Source organism: Colobus angolensis, unplaced genomic scaffold (genome assembly GCF_000951035.1).
Source record: "Colobus angolensis palliatus isolate OR3802 unplaced genomic scaffold, Cang.pa_1.0 Scaffold82, whole genome shotgun sequence".
Lineage (NCBI taxonomy): Eukaryota > Metazoa > Chordata > Mammalia > Primates > Cercopithecidae > Colobus > Colobus angolensis.
In genome coordinates, this window is record NW_012122043.1 from 899933 (window position 1) to 920258 (window position 20326).

The 20326-nt window shown below is 59.7% G+C and overlaps 1 protein-coding gene across 1 annotated transcript in view; it reads right to left on the reverse strand.

Moving 5' to 3' along the window:
• The window catches only part of ANO7 (anoctamin 7), a 44472-nt gene that overhangs the window by 8758 nt on the left and 15388 nt on the right, over positions 1-20326 (reverse strand). Inside the window, exons 5-20 of the mRNA XM_011929639.1 lie at positions 17252-17359; positions 16440-16576; positions 15307-15364; positions 14334-14444; positions 13142-13307; positions 11662-11752; positions 10602-10698; positions 8826-8969; positions 8619-8756; positions 7852-7950; positions 7674-7776; positions 6048-6159; positions 5629-5683; positions 3443-3540; positions 2010-2155; positions 33-238 (exon numbers count right to left, since the gene is read on the reverse strand). Of these exons, the coding sequence (XP_011785029.1) occupies positions 33-238; positions 2010-2155; positions 3443-3540; positions 5629-5683; positions 6048-6159; positions 7674-7776; positions 7852-7950; positions 8619-8756; positions 8826-8969; positions 10602-10698; positions 11662-11752; positions 13142-13307; positions 14334-14444; positions 15307-15364; positions 16440-16576; positions 17252-17359 (1869 nt within the window). The remainder of the gene's footprint in view (positions 1-32; positions 239-2009; positions 2156-3442; positions 3541-5628; positions 5684-6047; positions 6160-7673; positions 7777-7851; positions 7951-8618; positions 8757-8825; positions 8970-10601; positions 10699-11661; positions 11753-13141; positions 13308-14333; positions 14445-15306; positions 15365-16439; positions 16577-17251; positions 17360-20326) is intronic.

Consider the following 20326-nt stretch of genomic DNA (forward strand, 5'->3'; position numbering starts at 1 on the left):
CCCAGCTGGCCCCGCCCCCGCCCGCGCCTCACGTTGCTGGTGACCGCCAGGTGCGTGATGCCCGCCAGGATGTGGAACCAGATGCCGATGTCCTGGGCGCGCTCGGCCACCGGGCGCCGGTACTCGCAGACGAACTTGCGCGCGTCCAGGCGGATCTCCACCCAGTTGTTGAGCAGAGCGAAGAGCGGCGCGAGCGGACAGGCGGCCACGAAGATGGTGACGAAGCCGAACTGCAGCACTGCGGGGCGGGGGGCACGGCCGGGCTCTCCCACCGTCCGCCCTCAGCCCTCGGGACGCGCCCCCCGCGGAGGACCGGCCCGTCCACGTGGTGCCGCCGCCCCATCGCGGCTCGTTCCCCTCCTCCTGGCCTCCTTCGTCCTGGACCGCGCAGCGCCAGGGCCATCGCCCCTGACCGGCCCCAGGCCGGCCGTCCTGCCCTGAGCTCCGTGTTTCCGGCTGGTCACGGGCCTCCCCCGGCTGGGTGAGTTCATGGACTAACTCGGGGCGCGCGTGGGAGCAGAAACCTGCTTCTGATTTTACAACCGGCTTCTCCACTCGCCCCTCAGGGGAGCTGTTAGGAGATGGCTCTTTGGAAGGGGTTCCTGGGTCTTCGTCCAGAATTACTAGTGACATCATTGGGGTCCAGGGTCCAGTGGTGGAGGGTCAGGGCGTCCACTCCTCGCCCTGGGAACTGCCTGCTCCCTTTCCACAGAAGCCGCCGCTGCGCTGGGGCGCTCCAGGCCGTGCAGGCTCACATGCCCTCTTCATAGGTTAAGAGCTGCCTGCCAGGCACAGTGTCTCACGCCTGTAATCCCCAGCACTTTGGGAGGCTGAGGCGGGTGGATCACCTGAGATCAGGAGTTCGAGACCAGCCTGGCCAATACGGTGAAACCCCATCTGTACTAAAAATACAAAATTAGCTGGACGTGGTGGTGGGCACCTGTAATCCCAGCTACCCGGGAGGCTGAGGCAGGAGAATTGCTTGAACTTGGGAGGTAGAGGTTGGAGTGAGCTGAGATGGTGCCACTGCACTCCAGCCTGGGCGACAGAGGGAGACTCCGTCTCAAAAAACAAAACGAAAACAGGCCCGGGACGGTGGCTCACACCTGTGATACCAGCACTTTGGGAAGCCGAGGCGGGCGGATCATGAGGTCAGGCGATCAGGACTATCCTGGCTAACATGGTGAAACCCCGTCTCTACTAAAAATACAAAAAATTAGCTGGGTGTGGTGGCGGCGCCTGTAGTCCCAGCTACTCGGGAGGCTGAGGCAGGAGAATGGCGTGAACCCGGGAGGCGAAGCTTGCAGTGAGCCGAGATTGCACCACTGCACTCCAGCCTGGGTGACAAAGCGAGACTCCGTCTTAAAAAAACAAAAAACAAAACAAAACAAAAATATTGCCTGATGATTCCTTCTCCCTTTGTCAGCTCAGAGTCAGACCCTGCGCTGCAGCGACAGCACAGGTGGTGCAGACCCGCCCTCCAGAGTGCACCACCTGTGCAGGCAATGAGCCACTGGTACTGGCCACTACCTGTCAAGGTGACAGGTGTGGCTCCGCAAATAGCGTGAGCACTGAGATTTCTGGGGACATCGGCTGTCCAGGCCGCTGCCTGGCAGTGTGGCTTCACCCTTGGAGGGCTTCTGTCAGCCGCCAGGGCCTGCTCTCCTAATTCTTCCCTTGCTCTGGCCCGTGCGTTCTAGGTCCAGGGACCCTAGGGGAGTCCGCAACGACCCCGGGGGCCTCCTCCCTGTGCCGGTGCGCCTCTGTCCTCAGCCAACCCTCCTGGGTGCCCCTCTGTCCTCAGCCAACCCTCCTGGGCACTCTCAGGGGAAAAGAATTCCTTTCTGGATTCTCCACAGGCCCCACCCTCTGTCCCCACCCCACCACCACAGCACATTTCAGGGCAGATGTAGACAGAGCAATGTCAGGCTGGGAGGTCCCTGAGCAGAGTGGCTGCCCATCCCTGCCCACGGCACCAGCCACTGCTGTAGCTGCTAACGGGCTCCTACCCATTTCCAGGTACTCGTCGAACAGACCCTCACAGGGCACAAGCTCATAGTCCGCCTCCCAGGGCCCCTGGCTAGCCCCTGGAGAAGCTCCCGCCTTCGTCTTCTTGGAGCGAAGCCGGAACTTCTGCCACCAGCCCTTTAGCTTCCTGGGGATGGGAATACAGGAAAATGGCCTTTGATCCATGGTGGGTCTCAGTGACTGCTGTAGTCCTGGGGAAGATGTGGCCAGGACGAGCCTGTTGCTTTGCAATTCAAGGCAGCAGGGAGGGGTGGGGTCTGGGGCCCAAGGGGTGGACACAGTGAGAGCCAAGACCTTTGCAGATTGGACTCAGTGAAAGCGTCTGTGTCTGTTGGTCAGATGCAGAGGGGCGGTCCACCCTCCCAGCCCCCTGCATTGTTCCTTAAGGCTTTAGGGGTAATGGGCTCCTCCCAGAATTGCAAAGCAGTGCCCAAGAGCTCCGCCAAGGTTGGGAGCGAGTGGACGAGGACCACTGTTGTGTCCCAGGGAAAGCAGATGTCATGGAGGCCCACATGTTGGGTTCGTCCTACAAGGAACATGTGTGTGTGTTGCCTTATCACACTGTCACTCGTCCCCGCCCTGTCCTGCCAGGCACGGAGCTCCACCCTGCACCTTATGGTCTTGTGGTTTCACAGCACCAATAGTCCCCAGAGGCAGGGCCACCTCTCAGGATGTGGCGTGGCCACCATCTCCCAACTGCTATTTGTGGTGGCCCAGAAAAGGCAGTGCTGATTTGGGTGCTGTCTTCTGCGGGGAGATCAGGTGTTGAGGGGGCGCTGGGAGGGCACTCAGATCAGTCTGGCCTTGAGCGGGAGGAGAGGCCCTGGGCAGCCTCTGTGAAGGACTCTGGCTTGAGAGGGGGACCCAGTTGCCTTGATGGGGGCCACAGTGCCTGCCAGTAGAGGTGGCACTAAGGAGATGGGAGCCTTGTGGTCAGGATGTCCCTGGCAAGAGCATCTGAGGCAGACGTGTCTGAGGATCAACCCTGAGCCTGGGGCCTCCTTTTCCTCCTCCCTCTTGTGCTACATTGGGGGCTGGGGATGCCAAGGAACACCCTGGCCCAGCCGCAGCATCTCTGAATGGACACAGCCATCACCCCAGCCTGGCCCCAGGATCCCAGACCCCCTCCCCAGCCAAAGCTGGTCCCAGGGGTAGCGCCTTCCACAACCATAACCCAGAAGACCTCAGCCAGCCACACGGCAGCTGCAGGGCTGGCAGCCCAGAGCCCGAGGCAGATGGCCGGGCACACTCCCCATCCCCCTCCCCAGGCAAGGTGCTAATGTCCAGGAAGGGACGGACCCTGCCTTCCCTTCACCTCTTCTCCCAGCTAGGGCTGGGCTGGGGGCTGCTACCACCAGGTGCTCTGGGGTCCCTTGGTCCTTGGATGCCACCCAGGGTGGAGTGGGGGACTCACGGGATGAGGACCTCCTGCATGTTGTTGATGACCTGCTTGCCCACCATGATGACCAGGAGCTCCTGTGCCAGCTCGATGAGGCAGCCTCCAGCCGCGCACTAGGGCAGCAGGGCTCAGGTTAGCTGGGAGAGGGACCAGCCACTCGCCCACCCATTCCTTCTTGTCTCAAAGCTGGCCCTCTTCCTGGCCCCCCACCTCCCTTCTGACATGCCTTGGGCACCTCGAGGGTTGCAGTGATGCTCCCACCCCAATCCCCCTCCTGACCTCACAGGAACCACCAGGTCCAGCTGGAAGACTGTGCATTGGAACAGCTGCAGGGGGCACTGCTATATGTACCTAATGGCACCCCAGTTTTCCTTTGGAGACCCACAAGGGGTTACATGGGGCTGACTGTAGCCTCTGGCTTCAGGACAGGCCCACGAGGCAGGCCCCACCAATCAGTGACCCCATTCAAGCCAGTGAGAGGTGGACACAGGGAGTTCCTGGGAACACGTGCCTTGCAAGGGGTGCTAAGTCCGAGAGTGTCGGCCACACTGCAGGGCACCTTCCCTCCAGGTGGGGATAGTCTTTCTGAGAACACAGGCAATGCTGGGAACAGCAGTGCAGCATTTTTAACACCTGGATCATTCATACCTAAGTCCGCATAGCCCTGAGCATTTTCAGCACAAGAGCCAAGAAAATTCCCCCCCCACCTTTTTTTTTTTTTGAGACGGGGTCTCATTTTGTTGCCCAGGCTGGAGTGCAGTGGCACAATCTCGGCCCCTGCAACCCAGGTTCAAGCGATTCTTCTGCCTCAGCCTCCTGAGTAGCTGGGACTACAGGCGCCCGCCACCATGCCCAGCTAATTTTTGTATTTTTAGTAGAGATGGGATTTCACCATATTGGCCAGGCTATTATCCAACTCCTGACCTCGTGATCCACCTGCCTTGGCCTCCCAAAGTGCTGGGATTACAGGTGTGAGCCACCACACCTGGCCGAAAACTCCCTTTTTTGTTTAAGCCAGTTTGGGTTGGGAAATTTTCCCACTTAACAATTGAAAGTCCTCTGGCTGGTCCATTGTGGCACCCGCAGCCACACTCCCCACTCCATCCCCAGCCGTCCCTTTCCCTCTCACATGAAAATGGAGAGCACCCCTTTGGGGGCAGCCACTTTGCAGTTGGGCCGGCTCATGGTCCAGGCCCCATGCAAAGTCTCTCTCCTCCTCCTCCTCTTCCAAAAGGAGAGGAAGTCTTTCAGGCCGGGGACTCGGCAGGGGTCCACTTAGGTCCCAGTCCAGCCCAGAGGCCACCTGTGGATGGCTCCAGATGCACCCACCCTGCGCCTGTGACCCCAGCTGCTGGGACATGCCTGGCCCGAACCCAGGAGGGGCCATGCCACGGGGACAGTTTTGAGGGCTTCTCTACGGTCTCTTGGAGGGGCTGTGGCACAATGGAGACTACTTCTGGGGTGACGCACACATCGATTACTTGCACCATAATCTCTGTCTTGGGGTCTGCTTTGCAGGAACCCCCATGACAACAATGCTTCATCCTCCACCAGGTCAACTTCCACTTACTTTCTAAAAAACCAGGTTCACACCTGGCTCTTAGAGATACGAAGTCACAGGCAGAGCCCCCTGTACTGATGGGGAGAGGACAGCCGGCCACTGGGAGAACTCCGACAGCCATGGCGGCAGCACGCCAAGCCTGTGAGGGAGGCCAGCCTCTGCGGCCCCTGTGTGCCAGAGGCTCTGCCTCCACCATAATGGCTCACTCTTGTCTCAGGTGTGAATTGGGTTAAAATGGGGAAACAGTAATACGGGCCAGGACAGCTGGGGTGGGGTAGGTTTTCTGGTTTGCTTGTTTTTATTTTTGTGGAGACGAGGTCTCACTATGTTGCCCAAGCTGGTCTCATACTCTTGGGCTCACGCGATCCTCCTCCCTCTGCTTCCCTAGGTGCTGAGATTACAGGCGTGAGCCACGGTGCCCAGCCCAGAGTATTTGGGTGTGGTTCTGAATGGGACATATTGAGGGTCAGAATAAGTGGTGAAGAGAGGCTGGGAGTCCTAAGTGGTCAGCTGCACAGCTGGCCCTGGCTGGGCGATGAGGTAGCCGGTGGCGGGAGGAATTGTTGCAAATCAAAGCTCGAATGGAAGTGAGAGGAAGCACACAGCTCATCCTCTAGCCCCGGGCCTCAGGCACACTTACCTCCTCGTTGCGGACTCCAAACAAGGTGTGGTAGTTGCCTGGGTATCCCACAAACCTAGGAGAAAGTCAAGGTCATGAGCCTTGATGGAATCTTTCCTGTCTCCTCCCACTTCCCTGGGCTCTTGAGGCCTGAGCAGAGTTGCTGCACCTGCCCTGGAGGGAGTACGAACTGTGGTGTAGAGTCCAGGCTGCAAGGTGGGCCTCCTGTGGACCCCCGAGCTGGGTGGGGACCAAGAGGTGGGCAGCCCCTGTTTGCTCAGAAGTGCAGGGCGGCATGGGTCCCGTCCCCTGCCTGGGTCTCCCGTTCCATCCTCCACCCTGCCTGAGCACGGCTGGGTGATGCCTGGTGCCCAGGCAGCGGGAAACAAGCAGAACCGAGCTGGGGCGAGCTGGGGCCAGAGGGAGAGGTGTCCACCAACCTGCCCTTGAAGAAGGCAATGTAGATGGGTGAGGAGTAGAAGTTGACGAACTGGAAGATGAACACCTTGAGGGTGAAGGCGTCCTCGAACTTGGTCTGGGTGCGGTGCATTTCTGTGGCATGGAGAGCCTGGGCTCAGTCCCTGGGGGAGTCACTAGCATCCAACTAGGGGCCCCCTCTCCTAGGACCACCTTGCCACACACGGGTGAGGAAAAGGCCATATCATCCAGATATTTTAAAGAAGGGGACAAAGTGTGACATTACCAAAGTCACCCAAAAACATGTTGATAAGAGGAATTGGGAAAATGGATAATACCTATATCCCAACACTAATAATGAATGGGGTGCACTCAGGCGGGTAGTCAGGGGAGGGGTCAGAGAAACAGAATAGAGGCTTGAGGCCAAGCCTGTGAAGGGGACTGGGCTCTGGTGCAGGTGCCAGAGTCAGGAGCATAAAAGGCTAAAGGTTACCGGAGGGAAAGAGGGAGCCACAACACCTCACAGTTGCAGAAGCAGCTGGGCGGCTCCCCCCAGGGCCCTGCCCTTGGCCGTCCAGCACCAGGAACCTCTCCCCGAGACACCTGCCACCTGCATAGGTCTTTCCCTGACACCCACCTTCCCCTGGCCACCCAGCAGGAGGCACTTCCTCCTCAGCACTTAAGCCCTCTCCCATTATCTGTAGCTGTGCAGGCAGCCAGTTCTGTCCCCTCTCCTAGAACCTGGGCCCCAGGGCAGGGCTGCCCGCTTTTGTTCAAGGCTATTCACCCCCAGGCTAGAGCAGGGCTGGTGAGAGGCAGCAGCTTATGGAATGAATAGGTTGGTCCCTAAGTGTTTGTCCTCAGGAAATGAGACAGAGAAAGAGAAGGCTGAAGGGAGGGGACGGGAGAGGGAAGAACCGAGAGGCAGCTGCCCAGTCCAGCGGCCGATCCCCCACACCACCCCACAGAGGCTCAGCGGCCCTGTTCTGGAGGGACGTCTCCCACCTGGGGACCTCGCAGCCTGGAGGGGACCCTGTGGAGGGGCGAGAATTCCTTGGGTGCTTGAGTGCCCCCAGGGTCCTTGATCTCCAGGAAGGCCCTGCTCACTGCTCTTTTAAGGGAGCCTCGGGGGAGTCGCAGAACCTCCAGTCGGTACCACACTTAGAAATGGGGGCACTGGCATCCTAACGCAGGGATCATTTGTGTCCCACCTGGGGTGCCAAAAACAATCAGAAAGAGAAAGAAAAGCAGGTGCCGTGGCTCATGCCTGTAATCCCAGCACTCTGAGAGGCCTAGGCAGAAGGATCACTTGAGGCCAGGGCCTGGAAACCAGCCTGGGCCACATAGTGAGACCCCTGTCTCTATAAAAAAAAAAAAAAAATTCAGCTAGGCACAGTGGTCCCAGGTACTCAGGAGGCTGAGGCAGGAGGATCCCTTGAGCCTGGGAGGTCAAGGCTGCAGTGAGCCATGATCATGCCAGTGCACTCCAGCTTTGGCAACAGAGTGAGATCCTGTCTCAAAAGAAAAAAGAAAGAAGAAAGAAATAGAAGTGAGGGCCGTGTGTGTCAGTGAGTGAGAAAGTCATGTTCTGGCTTGGGGCCGGCAGGGTGGGCCCCTGGTCAGTGCCTGGCCGGCCTCAGCCCACTCACCCCATTGTGTCAGGACGTGGGCCAGGGACACATAGATCTTGGAGAGGATGAGGATGAAGATGAGGTTCACTACAGACCCTGTGAGGCTGGCGATGCGAGAGGCCTGACAGGAGACAGGCAGTCAGAGCTGGATGAGGGGCTGCTTAGGGCCCCCCCGAGGCAGGCGGCAGAGGCTCACCCAGGCTGCGAGGAGGGTGTTGCCCGACCTGGACACCACGATGGCCATGATGGCGCGGTACAGGATGATAGACACGAGGCACATGACCACTACGGCCACCTGCAGGGGCAGGGAGGCCCGTGAGCCCCTTCACAGTGGCTTGGGCACCCCAGCACCCTCAGGCCATGGCCCCTGACAGCTCTCCTAGTCCACTGCTGGCCCCAGCACTGCCTCCTCTGGGAAGCACCCCTGCCTCCAGCCCTGGCTGTACTCCCAGGTGACGTCCTTCCTGATGGGTTGTTCAGGCAGAGGTGGGGTTAGGGTTAGAGGCTGGGCCACATCTGGGTGTCAAGGCAGCCACTGTGAGTGTTAGAGCCATCCCATCCCAGGAACTGGGGATTCCTGACATCTTGGCAGGGTGGGAGGGGTCCTATTAGGAAGCCCCTCTGGCTGGAAGGCAAGACAGGGTGCAGCGAATGGCCCTGCTGGGGTGCCTGCTTCTCTTTTCCTTGAAACCGACCCCCTTGCTTGAAACCAACCCCCATGCCCACACCCACGGGGAGCCCCTGCCAGGTCCTCTGTATGACTCTCAGCCGGGACCCCACAGCCAAGCCCTGGGCTCAGCCCCTCCCTGGAGCCTGGGCACATGGGGGCCTCTCTGCAGGGAGTGAGGGTCCTGCGCCCAGAGGAGGCATCTGGCCTCGGCACCACGGTGGGATGGGGGACAAAAACCACCCCACGTGGTGCAGGAGGATGGAGGCATGAGTGGAGGGCAGGGGACCGCGTACCATCATGACGATCACCACCGAGCCAGCCAGCATGCGGCGCGCGCGGCTCCTCTCGGGGAAGTAGGGCTCGTCCTCACCCGTGATGGGGTTCGGGGCTGTCGTGGGGGCTGAGGCGGCAAACTGGGGCCGAGGCCTCTCCTGGAAGGGAGCCGGTGCTCAGTGGTGGCCCTCGCCAGGTGTGACCGTGGTCTAGCGGGGGTGGCTCACCTCGATGTCCTCGTAATCAGAGCAGTCCCAGCGGTAGGCCAGCGTGGCGCTCTTCCGCTTCCAGTACTCCAGGAGCAGCACGGCCCACAGTGCCATGAACAAGCTGAAGAGGACGGTGCCGCCGTGGTCGAACAGCCGGCCGGCCTGTGGCAGGGATGTGGAGCGTCCAGACTTGCTTGGGACTGGAGGCCCCTTGTTCCTTCCAGCATTCCTTCCTTCTGGAATGGGAATGTGCATCCCACATACATCCCCCCACTGTGTGTTTTGTTTATTTGTTTGTTTGTTTGAGACGGAGTCTGGCTCTGTTGCCTAGGCTGGAGTGCAGTGGTGCGATCTCCGCTCACTGCAAGCTCCACCCCCCGGGTTCACGCCATTCTCCTGCCTCAGCCTCCCAAGTAGCTGGGACTACAGGTGCCGCCACCACGCCCGGCTAATTTTTTGTATTTTTAGTAGAGACAGAGTTTCACCGTGTTAGCCAGGATGGTCTCGATCTTCTGACCTCGTGATCCGCCCGCCTCGGCCTCCCAGAGTGCTGGGATGACAGGCGTGAGCCACCGCGCCCAGCCCCCGACTGTGTTTTGGAAGCACAGACCCACAGAGGGAGAGGAATTTTGCCTCAGGACGGCCCACACCCCGGTCTCACCCACACCTGACTTTGAGGATGTGATTTGGGACTTTCTGAGCTGAAATTTTCATGGGATTTTGGACTAGAGTTAATGCTGTAAGAGGTTGAGACTTTGGAGGATGCTGAGATGAGATGAATGTATTTTCCACATGGGATGGACATGAAGTTTTGGGAACCAGAGGATGAACTCTAGTGAGTTGAATTCTGGCCCCCAAAAGATAGGTTCGTTGGGAACCTCAGAATGTAATCTTATTTGAATAAGGGCCTTTGTAGATTAAGGATCTCCAAATGAGAGCACCCTGGACAAACCCTCACAAAAGGGGAGAAGAGGAACCAGCACGCAGACACAGAGGGGAAGGCCAGGTGGAGACGGAAGCGGAGATTGGAATGAGGGGGCCACAAGCCAGGGAGGACCAAGGCCCCCAGCAGCACCAGAAGCCAGGAGAGAGGCCTGAGGTCGAATGCCCAGAAGTGGCCAAGCCTGCCAACACCTTGATTCTGGACTCCAGCCCCGGGTCTGTGAGAATAAGTCTCTGCTGTTTTCAGTCCTCATTTGTGGTCCTAGGAATCATCCAGGTGGATTCCCAGGAGTGAAATCAAAGGGCATCTGGCCCGTCAGCAGTGCCGAGGGCTCTGGGTCCAGTGCACGTGGGGTACAAGCGAGGCCGAGGTCCCTGGGAAGGTGGACAGACCTAGGAAGCATGCCAGGCAGGTGGGGGACAGTGGGGCTCAGGGACTGCAGGAGCCTCCTGCCCAGGTCTCGCAAGCTGGGAATTCCGCTCAGAAGTCCAACCTTTTGGTTCTGCCTGTGCCCTGGCAGCTCCAGGGTTTGTCTGCCTTGGAGCCAAGGGCCAGGTGCCCCCAGAGTGCCAGAGCTAGAGTCCTGGCCTGGGGTGTCCTCGAGTGAGAAGTACTAACATGGGCCACTACTGAGTGCAGGCACTCTGCCAAGTGCTGGGAGGTGTGTGCCAGGCATAACCCCAGTTCCAGGCGAGAGAACAAAGGTTAAGGAGCTCACGGAGCGTTCCGCCTTTACGTGGTGACAAGCAGGACAGGGGCTGGTGCAGGCAGAGTCAGGATCAGGACCAGGGGAGCTGCCCTCCTCATCCCCCGACTCCCAAATCCCTTACCCCACCCACCTCTTCTCATACCTGGGCCAGGGCACAGGCGCTAGAGAGCAGCCAGAAAGGGCAATCGAGGCAAAGTGGGCACATCTCAAAGCTGTCCTTGCTGCCACACAGTTCCTGCCTTCAAGGCATGGAGTGGAGGGGTGGGAGTTAATGGGGGAGGGGGGCTGGTTGCTCCTCCCAGCCAGGCGCCTCCCTTGTCCTCTCTCCCCACCACTGCCTTTGCCAGACCCAGCATTTCTTTTTTTTCTTTTTTTTTTTTTTGAGACAGAGTCTCGCTCTGTAGCCCAGGCTGGAGTGCAGTGGTGCGATCTCGACCTCGGCCTCACTGCAAGCTCCGCCTCCCGGGTTCACGCCATTTTCCTGCCACAGCCTCCTGAGTAGCTGGGACTACAGGTGCCCGCCACCGCGCCCAGCTAATTTTTTGTATTTTTAGTAGAGACGGGGTTTCACTGTGGTCTCGATCTCCTGACCTCGTGAGTCGCCCGCCTCGGCCTCTCAAAGTGCTGGAATTACAAGCGTGAGCCACCGTGCCCAGCCAGGCCCAGCATTTCTTAAGAAAATAGTTGTTTTAAAATATATGCCATGACAATGTCTGAGTTAAGTTTCTGAATTTCAGTTCCATAATAAACTAAAACAAAAGCCCATTAATATTATAAGAAAGCTTACATTATTACAATAAATAAGAGTGCCAATAAAATTAGCATGGGAGCACTCCTGCCCACCTGTCAGCCTTGGAGCACTCCTGTCCATCTGTGTCAGCTTTGGAGCACTCCTGACCACCTGTCAGCCCGGGAGCACTCCTGACCACCTGTCAGCCCAGGGCCTTCCTGTGCACCTGTCAGTCTTGGAGCACTCCTGTCCACCTGTCAGCCCGGGAGCACTCCGGTCCACCTGCCAGCCTTTCAGCCATGTCCACAAGGCCCTCTGTGACACTCCTGAGGACAGGCATGTGCTCACCTCTCACCTCAATCACTTCAAGCACCAGCTGTCTGCACAGGGCCTCACACCCAGGGGTCCCCCCATCCCACACCCCTCTGGAGGCCCAGCACCAGGCCTCAGAGCTGCGGAGAGGAACACTCACGTGGGTATATCTGAGAACACCAGGAAGCAGCCCACCAGGAACACCAGTGTGCCCACCACCGCTGCTGGCAGGAGCCAGCCTGTGTAAAACCCTGCAGAGAGGATGGCAGGGGTCCACCATTAGGAACCCGGGCTTGGGGGCCCCAGGTAGGGGTCCACACAGCCATGCTTGTCCCCTAGGGACCACCCTCAGCCCAGCTTGGGGGCTGGGGCCCTATGTGAGGAAGCCAAGAGGTGCACAACTCTCCCTGGCAGCTCTGGCAGGGCCGCACCCTTCTGGGCCTCTGCCCTAGACTCTGGACATCCCTACCACACTGACCCCGACACCAGTGCTGCTGGGATTCCAGCCCACCAGGCTCTCCACCTCTGGATGCCCTCTCAGCCAGCTCATGCCAACCAATCTGCCCAGGATGGACAGAGAAGTCCCTCCACGTCCTGCTCACCACAGAAGTGTGGGCCCACCTGTGTTCCAGCCCCAGGGAAACCACGGGTCATTCTGGGTGCCTCCCTCCCCACCACCCAACCCCCACCCTGGCCCCTGCCTCATCTGACCACAGCCACAATCCCTCAGTTACCCCAGGCCCTCAGCATGTACCCCGACCGCCTCCCATAGGGCTAGTCCAGTCCCGGGCCTGGTGTCCTGTCTCCTGCCTGTCTCTGCTGGCCAGAGTGACCGCTGTGAAATGCAAGTCTGCCTGGAGCCCAGATGCAGCCCTGGCCCTGCTTGCCCCCAGCAGCCCTCAGCCTGGCCGTGCTGTCCCAGGGTTGCTGCTCCAGGCCCTGAGATGGCCGGGTGAGTCCTAGCACACAGGAGCTGTGCCTCCACCCTAATGCTGTACCCCAACCGCCCTTCCATGCCTGCCAGCCCCACCCACTGCCCTGGCTTGCTCCATCGTCTGGGTCCACTGTGGGGCTGTGTGGGGGGACGAGAAAGGGCTTTGGAAGTTCTGGGGCACAGAATGAAGGGGCTGGGGCCGACCCAGGATGGGGAAGGGAGGGTGCCAAGAGCTGAGTGGGGTGAGGGCAGCCAGGACCCAGGAGGAACGGCTCTGGGGTTGCCTGGGGCAGATGGGCATCTGGAAGGTGCTGGCCTGCTTGGAGGAGATGAGAGGCTTGGCCTGGACCCAGGCAGGGGCGACCTCCCTAGGATGGAAGTGTCTGGGGAGGCCCCAGGGCCTCATGGGCCAGTGACAGTCGGGGAGGGAGTCAGGAGAGACCCCCACCAGCAGAAGGGGTTCTCAGCACTATTACTGGGGCATTAGGAGGCCAGGGCATCATCATGGCACCCCAGTTAGAGTGACTAGGTTTGGAGAGAGCCAGGAGGGCAGCCCGGCAGGAGTCAGCCAGGCGAGGCCAAGAGCCGTGCCCACCGTCCAAGCCCGCACGCACGCCGCCCTCCAGGGGCATGGACTGGCAAATTGTCACAACCTGAGACCAAGCTGGGGGAGCCCAGGCGGTCTGGGGGTAGCCGGGGGACTCACCGAGCCAGGCGAAGTAGAGGGCCACCTTCTCTCCGAAGTACCTACGCACGTGGTCCAGGGGCTGGTACTTGTTCCACTTGCCCCAGCGCGCCCAGTGCTGGAAAAGGACTTGGCGCTGGTTGAGGTGCGGAGCCTGTGGGCCCTCTGGGGGCATCTTGAAGGGGCCCTGGGGGCGAGAGGACTGTGGGTAGGAGACTCCCCCTGCTTACCCACCGGGCACTGCTGTAGGTGCGGGGACTTCAGTGTGGGACATGGGCAGATCAGGCCCGGGAGTCTGGGATTGCTCCATGAAGAAAAAATAGAGTAATGTGGAGGGGTGGGTACAGGGTGGTCCAGGAGGACCTCTCCGAGGAGGGGACATGTGTGGTGAGGCCTCTCTGACTCCTGGGCTGTGAGGGTTCATGTCAGGGAAGGGCCTGGAGAGGCCACGCTGGGAGAAGCCAGTGGCCTTGGTCCAGGGCCCAGCACCTTCTCTGGGTTGGAGATTCCCCAGGCTGGTGTCCTGTGCTGTGCGTCCTGGGCCCTGGCTGGCGGAAGGAGCCGCCCCAGTGAGGTGGGATACCTGGCATTTCCACACCCACTTTTTCATTTAACCTCCATGACGGCATTGGGGCAGGACTGGCCCCCTGGCCACGCAGCCGTGGGCTCAGGCCGGACCAGGCCCCGGATGCCCTGGCTGCCTGCGAGGCCCCTGCCTGGCTTGACCAAGGGGGAAGGCTCGGCCCAGGGAGGGGGTAAATGGCCACCTGCTCCCCACCGTGGCTGTTTTCTCAGGGATGATGGTAAGGCTGACAGGAACAGGTGCAGCGGCAGCTGCCCCGGTCAGTGCCCGCTTTGGCATTGCCTCAGTTTACCCAGCTTCTGGAGGGGGATAAGAGACCTCACTGTGTTTCCCAGCAAGAGAAGCTACCCAGAGAGACGGAGCCATAGCATTCAGAGCTCAGGGCCTGGCCTGTTCCCGTGTTAGGCACCACCGTGTGGGCTGCAGTCCACGCAGAGCGGGACCTGAGTCCCTGGACAGGCCACGGGATGGCCTGGTCACACCACCACGTGTGTGCGTTCAGTGTTCTGACTCCTGGGTGGTCACGCCGGCTGACTGTGCCTGCCCCACACCTGCCTCCCTGGGGGCCAACAGGACCCAAGGGGACTCGTCCCCCATACCCAGGCTGGCGCCCCCAGTCCCCAAACTCACATCGTGCAGGGGGAAGGCAGCGCTGAGGACACCCTCTGCCAGCAGCTGGTGGATCCCAAGCAGGTTTTTCTTCTCGTGGCCATACGGGGTCTTGGCCAGGATCTCAAACAGCTGCAGGGGGTGTGGAGGATGGTGCGGGTCACCGATCACGTAACAGCAGAACAGGGATGTCCTAGCTAGCCTGTCTTCAGGCCAAGGCCAAGCCCACGGACGGCCTCTCTTAGCCTTCTGGTGACAATCAGATCGCTATTTGTGTCACCACCTCACATGCAGGATGCCCCTGCGCCAGGGTGGCCTCATTCTCCCGCTCTGCAGGCTCGGAGGCCTTGACCAGCCCCACACGGCATGTGGGGGTTGAGTCTGCACCCAAAGCTGGGCCCCCGCCTGGCCATGCACAGCCCACTCTGAACCCGCAACCTGGGTGACGGCAAACACGGCAGCCTGGGAGTCAGCTGTGTCCAGGGTGTGCCTTGCCCCTACCTGGGCAGCCCACGTGACTGTGTGCCCCGTGGTGGTCTGCAGGGCCTCTTGTGGGTAGGCCTGGACTGGCCCTTCCCTGCCTGCAGGCCTCAGGAGCAGGCCTCCTGCCAGGGTGCCTTGGGCCTGCCCCACCTGGTGCCGCCCATCCTTGGACGTCGCTGCAGGGCGGGTCTGCTCCCAGCCAGCAGGACCCACCCTGCCTGGGGCTAGTCTCGGCTGTCCCACATGTCCATAAATCTAATATCTATTTTGAGCCCTGGGGTCCCAGAGGGGAACTGGACCCTTCCCCACCCCTCCCCTATCCCAGACCATGGCCTGCCCTGTGTTTCAAGCTGAGGTCAGCCTCTACAGTTTCCAAAGCCTCCAGGACCAGGCCTCAGGCCTCAGGCCTCTGATCTCAGGCGGGCCTTTCTGCGTCCACGGAGGCTGGGGGCTGGCAGGATCCTCAGAGCCAAGTCAGGGTTTGGGGCCCACAGCAGGGACCCCCACTCACAATCTGGTGCCTCTTGGTGCTTGTGAAGAAGGTGTCTTGGTTGTCACTCCCGAGGAAGCTGTGGGCACGTGAATGGTGCAGAAGGTTTGGGGCCCAGGTGCTGGTGCACACGCAGGAGCACAGGCCTGCGGGCACAGCCCTCGCCCCAGGAGAAGCAGCTGGGTCCCTGGCAGGTCAGTGGCTCCCGATTTTGCCTTTCACATCCCCGGGAACAGGAGGCCACAGGAGGCCCCCAGATACCCAGAACCCCTCACCACACACAGGGTGGGGGGAAGCAAACTGTGGTCGGGCACAGGGCAGGGCGGTGCAGAGAGGGCCAGGCTGGCCAGGGAGCGCCATCCCGTGTGCCGCCCTGAAGCTCCGGCGTGGGGCTGAGGGTGCTCGTGGGCAGGTGGACAGTGACTGGGCAGGGGTCCTCCCTGGGAAACCAGAATCTTGGGAAGTCACGGGTGGGGCAACACGGAGTGAGACTGAATTTCCCACCAGCCCCAAAAGGCGGCACCCCGTGTGGCCGAAAGGCTGCCTTCAGCAGTGGTCCCCGACAGCGGTCCCTGCCACTTCTGGACTCCCCCAGTCTATAGGCCTGGTGCCATAGTGCGACTGGCTTTGTCCGGTAGTAATGTGTGTGGATGACACACGAGTCGTTTCCAGGAGGGAGTCAGCATGGGCAGAACCGGTCCCTGTTTTCTACCTCGGCAGTTGGGGAGGCTGTGATGAGACAGAGCCTCCATCACCCAGGCCCTGAGAGACCGTGGTGAGCAGGTGCTGCACTGACCCACCACACGTGTGCCTGAGCAGGAACTGGACCTTGCGTGTCCAGCCACTGGGCTGAGAGACCGTGGTGAGCAGGTGCCGCACCGACGCACCACACGTGTGCCTGAGCAGGAACTGGACCTTGCGTGTCCAGCCACTGGGCCTTGGAGGGTATCTGTCCTGCAGCACAACCGCCCTAGCCTGGCCGATGCAGCCGGTCTGGAAACGCAGACACGTGACAAGCACGCCCACCTGGCCTGATTCCCTGCTGAAAACTCGAGGTGAGGGGAGCCCTGAGGAAGGACCAAGTTCCGCTCACTCATTCACCGACTCCCATTCGCTCCTGTTCTTTCCTCTGACTGGCAGGGCCCCCTCCTTACCGTGGCAGCTTGTTCACTCTGAACTGGCAGGAGTAGTACTCGGGGGGCATGTCTGGCACAACCTCCAGCAGGACATTGGGGATGCCCAGCCACGCCAGCAGCTCGGCTGACCAGTTGGAGGCCTGGTTGGGTAACTCCTGGAAGGAAACGTCAGTGGCTCCTCCCACTGCTGAGAGGAGGGCAAACGCCCGGGGTGGGAGTGGAGGTTGTGCAAGTTTGCAAACTGGGCAGTGGGCAGAGGGGCTCCAGCAGAGGGAAGGAGCGCGGGAGACCCTGGGAGGGCCCAGGAGAACCCCTTCCCTTCTCAGGGCCTCAGGGTCCGAGGCCACTTAGTTTGTCCGTTTGTAGCCCAGAGCCCCTCAAGTGGAAAAGGGATGGGAACTGGTGAGTAGCGTGTCTCTGCCACCCGCAGCAGTGAGGGTCAGGCCAGCCAGTACGGTGGGTGGCGGACCCATGTCCAGGCCCAAGATGGTCCAGGTCCCTGAGGTCACCTGGAGGCAGCCTTCTCCACCCCACGTCCACAGGCTGGGTCCTCAGCAGGTGGCCTGGCGGGGGTCTGGGCCTGGAGGGGTCAGCTCAGTGCACACACACTGTTCACTCGACCCCATCTCCCGCGAGCCCACCATGGGGGATGCTACCACGTGCCCCGTTTGCCCGGTGATGTTTCTTGGGGTCTGGTGTTGGGGTGGGTAAGAGGAGCCCTCCCAAGGCCGTCGGCATGGGCAGCTGGATGCAGTGTTTGGGGACCCGTCACCAGTAACCCTGGCTGGGGGGACCTCCGGGCCCACCCTGTCCCCACGCCTCCCGCGCACCTGCAGGGGCAGCTTCAGGCGCAGGTCTTCGGCGTAGTAGCAGAGCACAGCCCAGGAGGCGCTGAGGAGGGCGTAGTGCACTGTGGTGTTCCCGTCCTGGACGGCATGCTGCAGGCACCCAGGGCTCCGTCAGAGCCTGAGGGTGCACGTGTGTGTCCCTTCGCACTCTTAGGAAAACACTGGCATTTCTGTAGCCGTGGTAACACCTGACTTTGAATCTCCTATTTGATACATGACACCTGCTCCCGTGGACACGCCTCTGAAAGCTAAGCAGGCCTCGACAGCCCCGTTGGGGAGTTGGCCCCAGCAACAGATTCGCTGCAGACAGCACGCTGCTGGGGCTGGCATCACCTGCAGCCTCCCCTAAAGCTAGGGAGAGCCTCGCCCTGCTGGCCAGACCACGCCGACCCACGCCCGCCTCCTGGCTTGAGGGGCAGCACCTCCAGCTTTTGGTTTTCAACAGTGAACGGTCGCCTCACCTTTGATCAGTCACCAGGTGTACATGCACGGTGTGCACGGACACGTTTCCGTGTGTGTGTGTACATATGGGTGGGCACTACTGTCTGTGTTCACATGTGCACGTGTGTGCCAGCATGTGACAGGCGCTCCTGGAGCCTGGGGTGAGTTGAGACAGGGATCTTCAGTCCAGTGGACAAGTGCCTCCTCTGAGTGTGAAACTGCTTTTCAGCACCACCCCCTTTAGTCCAGTGGCCCTCAGCCCTCACAGCCATCTGGGGTTCCCCAAGTGCCAAAGCCCCGGCCCCAACTTGGGCGAAATGGAACAGAGTCAAGGGCAGACCCGGGCCCCCGGCTGGCTGTGATGTGCGCTGAGAGCTGAGAATTGTCCTGCAGACCGAAGACCAGGCACACTTTGGGCAACGTGCTGGAGCCACCGGCGTCCCCTGCAGTAGTCCCCACTGCCCTCAACTAAAGGCAAACCTGCCCAAGTCTGGATGGTGACCTTGAAAACTCACGGGACCACAGCACCCAGTCAGCTCTGTCCATAATAAAAGCAGGTGTCTTTCACCTCCACCTCCCAGACACTGAAGCAGATCCAGACTCAGGAGTGGGGGGCTGTTAGCTCTGTGGGCTCCATGTACCAACACCTGAGAAGGCCCTGGAAGGAAGCCAGGGAGAGCGGGGCTGGCAGCATGGGGTCGGGGGATATGGCAAGTGGGGGCTGTTCCCTGTGTGTTCTGGACAAGGAGTAGGAAACGTGGGAATGAGAAGGCGGGCGAGGGAAGAAAGGCACGGAAGGTGGAGGGGAGTCGGATGCAGGACTAACTCAGTCCACAGGAGGTTAAAACGAACCAGGACACCATCATGACCATGAGAGCCAGCTAGGACTGGGGAAAGATGTCTGTCACACATGCCACCAGCAATGGCTAAGTAGCCGGAACAGACAACAAGCTCCTAAGCCTTAATAAGAAAAAGGCGGCCGGGCGCGGTGGCTCAAGCCTGTAATCCCAGCACTTTGGGAGGCCGAGATGGGCGGATCACGAGGTCAGGAGATCGAGACCATCCTGGCTAACATGGTGAAACCCCGTCTCTACTAAAAAAATACAAAAAAACTAGCCGGGCGAGGTGGCGGGCGCCTGTAATCCCTGCTACTCCAGAGGCTGAGGCAGGAGAATGGCGTGAACCCGGGAGGCGGAGCTTGCAGTGAGCTGAGATCCGGCCACTGCACTCCAGCCTGGGCGACAGAGCGAGACTCCGTCTCAAAAAAAAAAAAAAGAAAAAAGAAAAAGGCAGGTGAGGCCGGGCGTGGTGGCTCATGCCTGTGATCCCAGCACTTTGGGAGGCTGAGACAGGCAGATCCCTTGAGGTTCATGACCAGCCTGGCCAACATGGGGTAACCCCATCTCTACTAAAAATATAAAAATTAGCCAGGTATGGTGGTACACACCTGTAATCCCAGCTACTCAGTAGGCTGAGGCAGGACAATCACTTGAACCCAGGAGAGAAAGGTTGCAGTGAGCCGAGATCACACCACTGCTCTCCAGCCTGGGTGACAGTCAGACCCTGTCTCAAAAAAAAAAAAAAAAAAGGCAGGTGACTTGGGAGGCTAAGGCAGGCAGACTGCTTGAGCCCAGGAGTTCCAGACCAGCTAGGACCACAAAGTGAGACCTCATCTCTACAAAAAATACAAAAAATTTGCCGGGCACGGCGGTGTGGGCCTGTAGTCCCAGCTACTCAGGAGGCTGAGCTGGGGAGATGGCTTGAGCCTTGAGCCTCAGGAGATTGAGGCTGCAGTGAGCCGTGACTGCACCACTGCACTCCAGCCAGGGCAACAGAACAAGACCCTGTCTCGTTAGGCCGGGCACGGTGGCTCACACCCATAATCCCAGCACTTTGGGAGGCCGAGGCAGGTGGATCACAAAGTCAGGAGTTTGAGACCAGCCTGGCCAACATGGTGAAACCTTGTCTCTACTAAAAATACAAATATTAGCCAGGCATGGTGGCAGGTGCCTTGTAGTTCCAGGTACTTGGGAGGCAGAGGCAAGAGAATTGCTTGAAACCGGGAGGCGGAGGTTGCAGTGAGCCGAGATCGCACCACTGCACTCCAGCCTGGGAAACAGAGCAAGACTCTGTCTCAAAACAAAAAACAAACAACACAAAAAACCTCTGTCTCAAGAAAAAAAAAGAAAAAGGCAAGTGACCCAATAGAAACAAGAGCAAAAGACACAAAAAGGCAATTCACATTATTGGAAACATAAATGGACCATAAACGTGAAAAATGCTCAACCGGCAGCACTGTTCACAATAGCAAAGACATGGAGTCAGCCTCAGTGCCCGTCAGTGGTGGGCTGGATAAAGAAATGTGGTACATATGTACCATGGAATACTATGCAGCCATAAAAAAGAACAAGATCTTGTCCTTCACAGGAATGTGGATGGAGCTAGAGGCTATTATCCTTAGCAAACTAACGCAAGAACAGAAGACCAAATACTGTATATTCTCACTTAGAAGTGGGAGCCTGGCTGGGCGCGGTGGCTCAAGCCTGTAATCCCAGCACTTTGGGAGGCCGAGACGGGCGGATCACGAGGTCAGGAGATCGAGACCATCCTGATGAA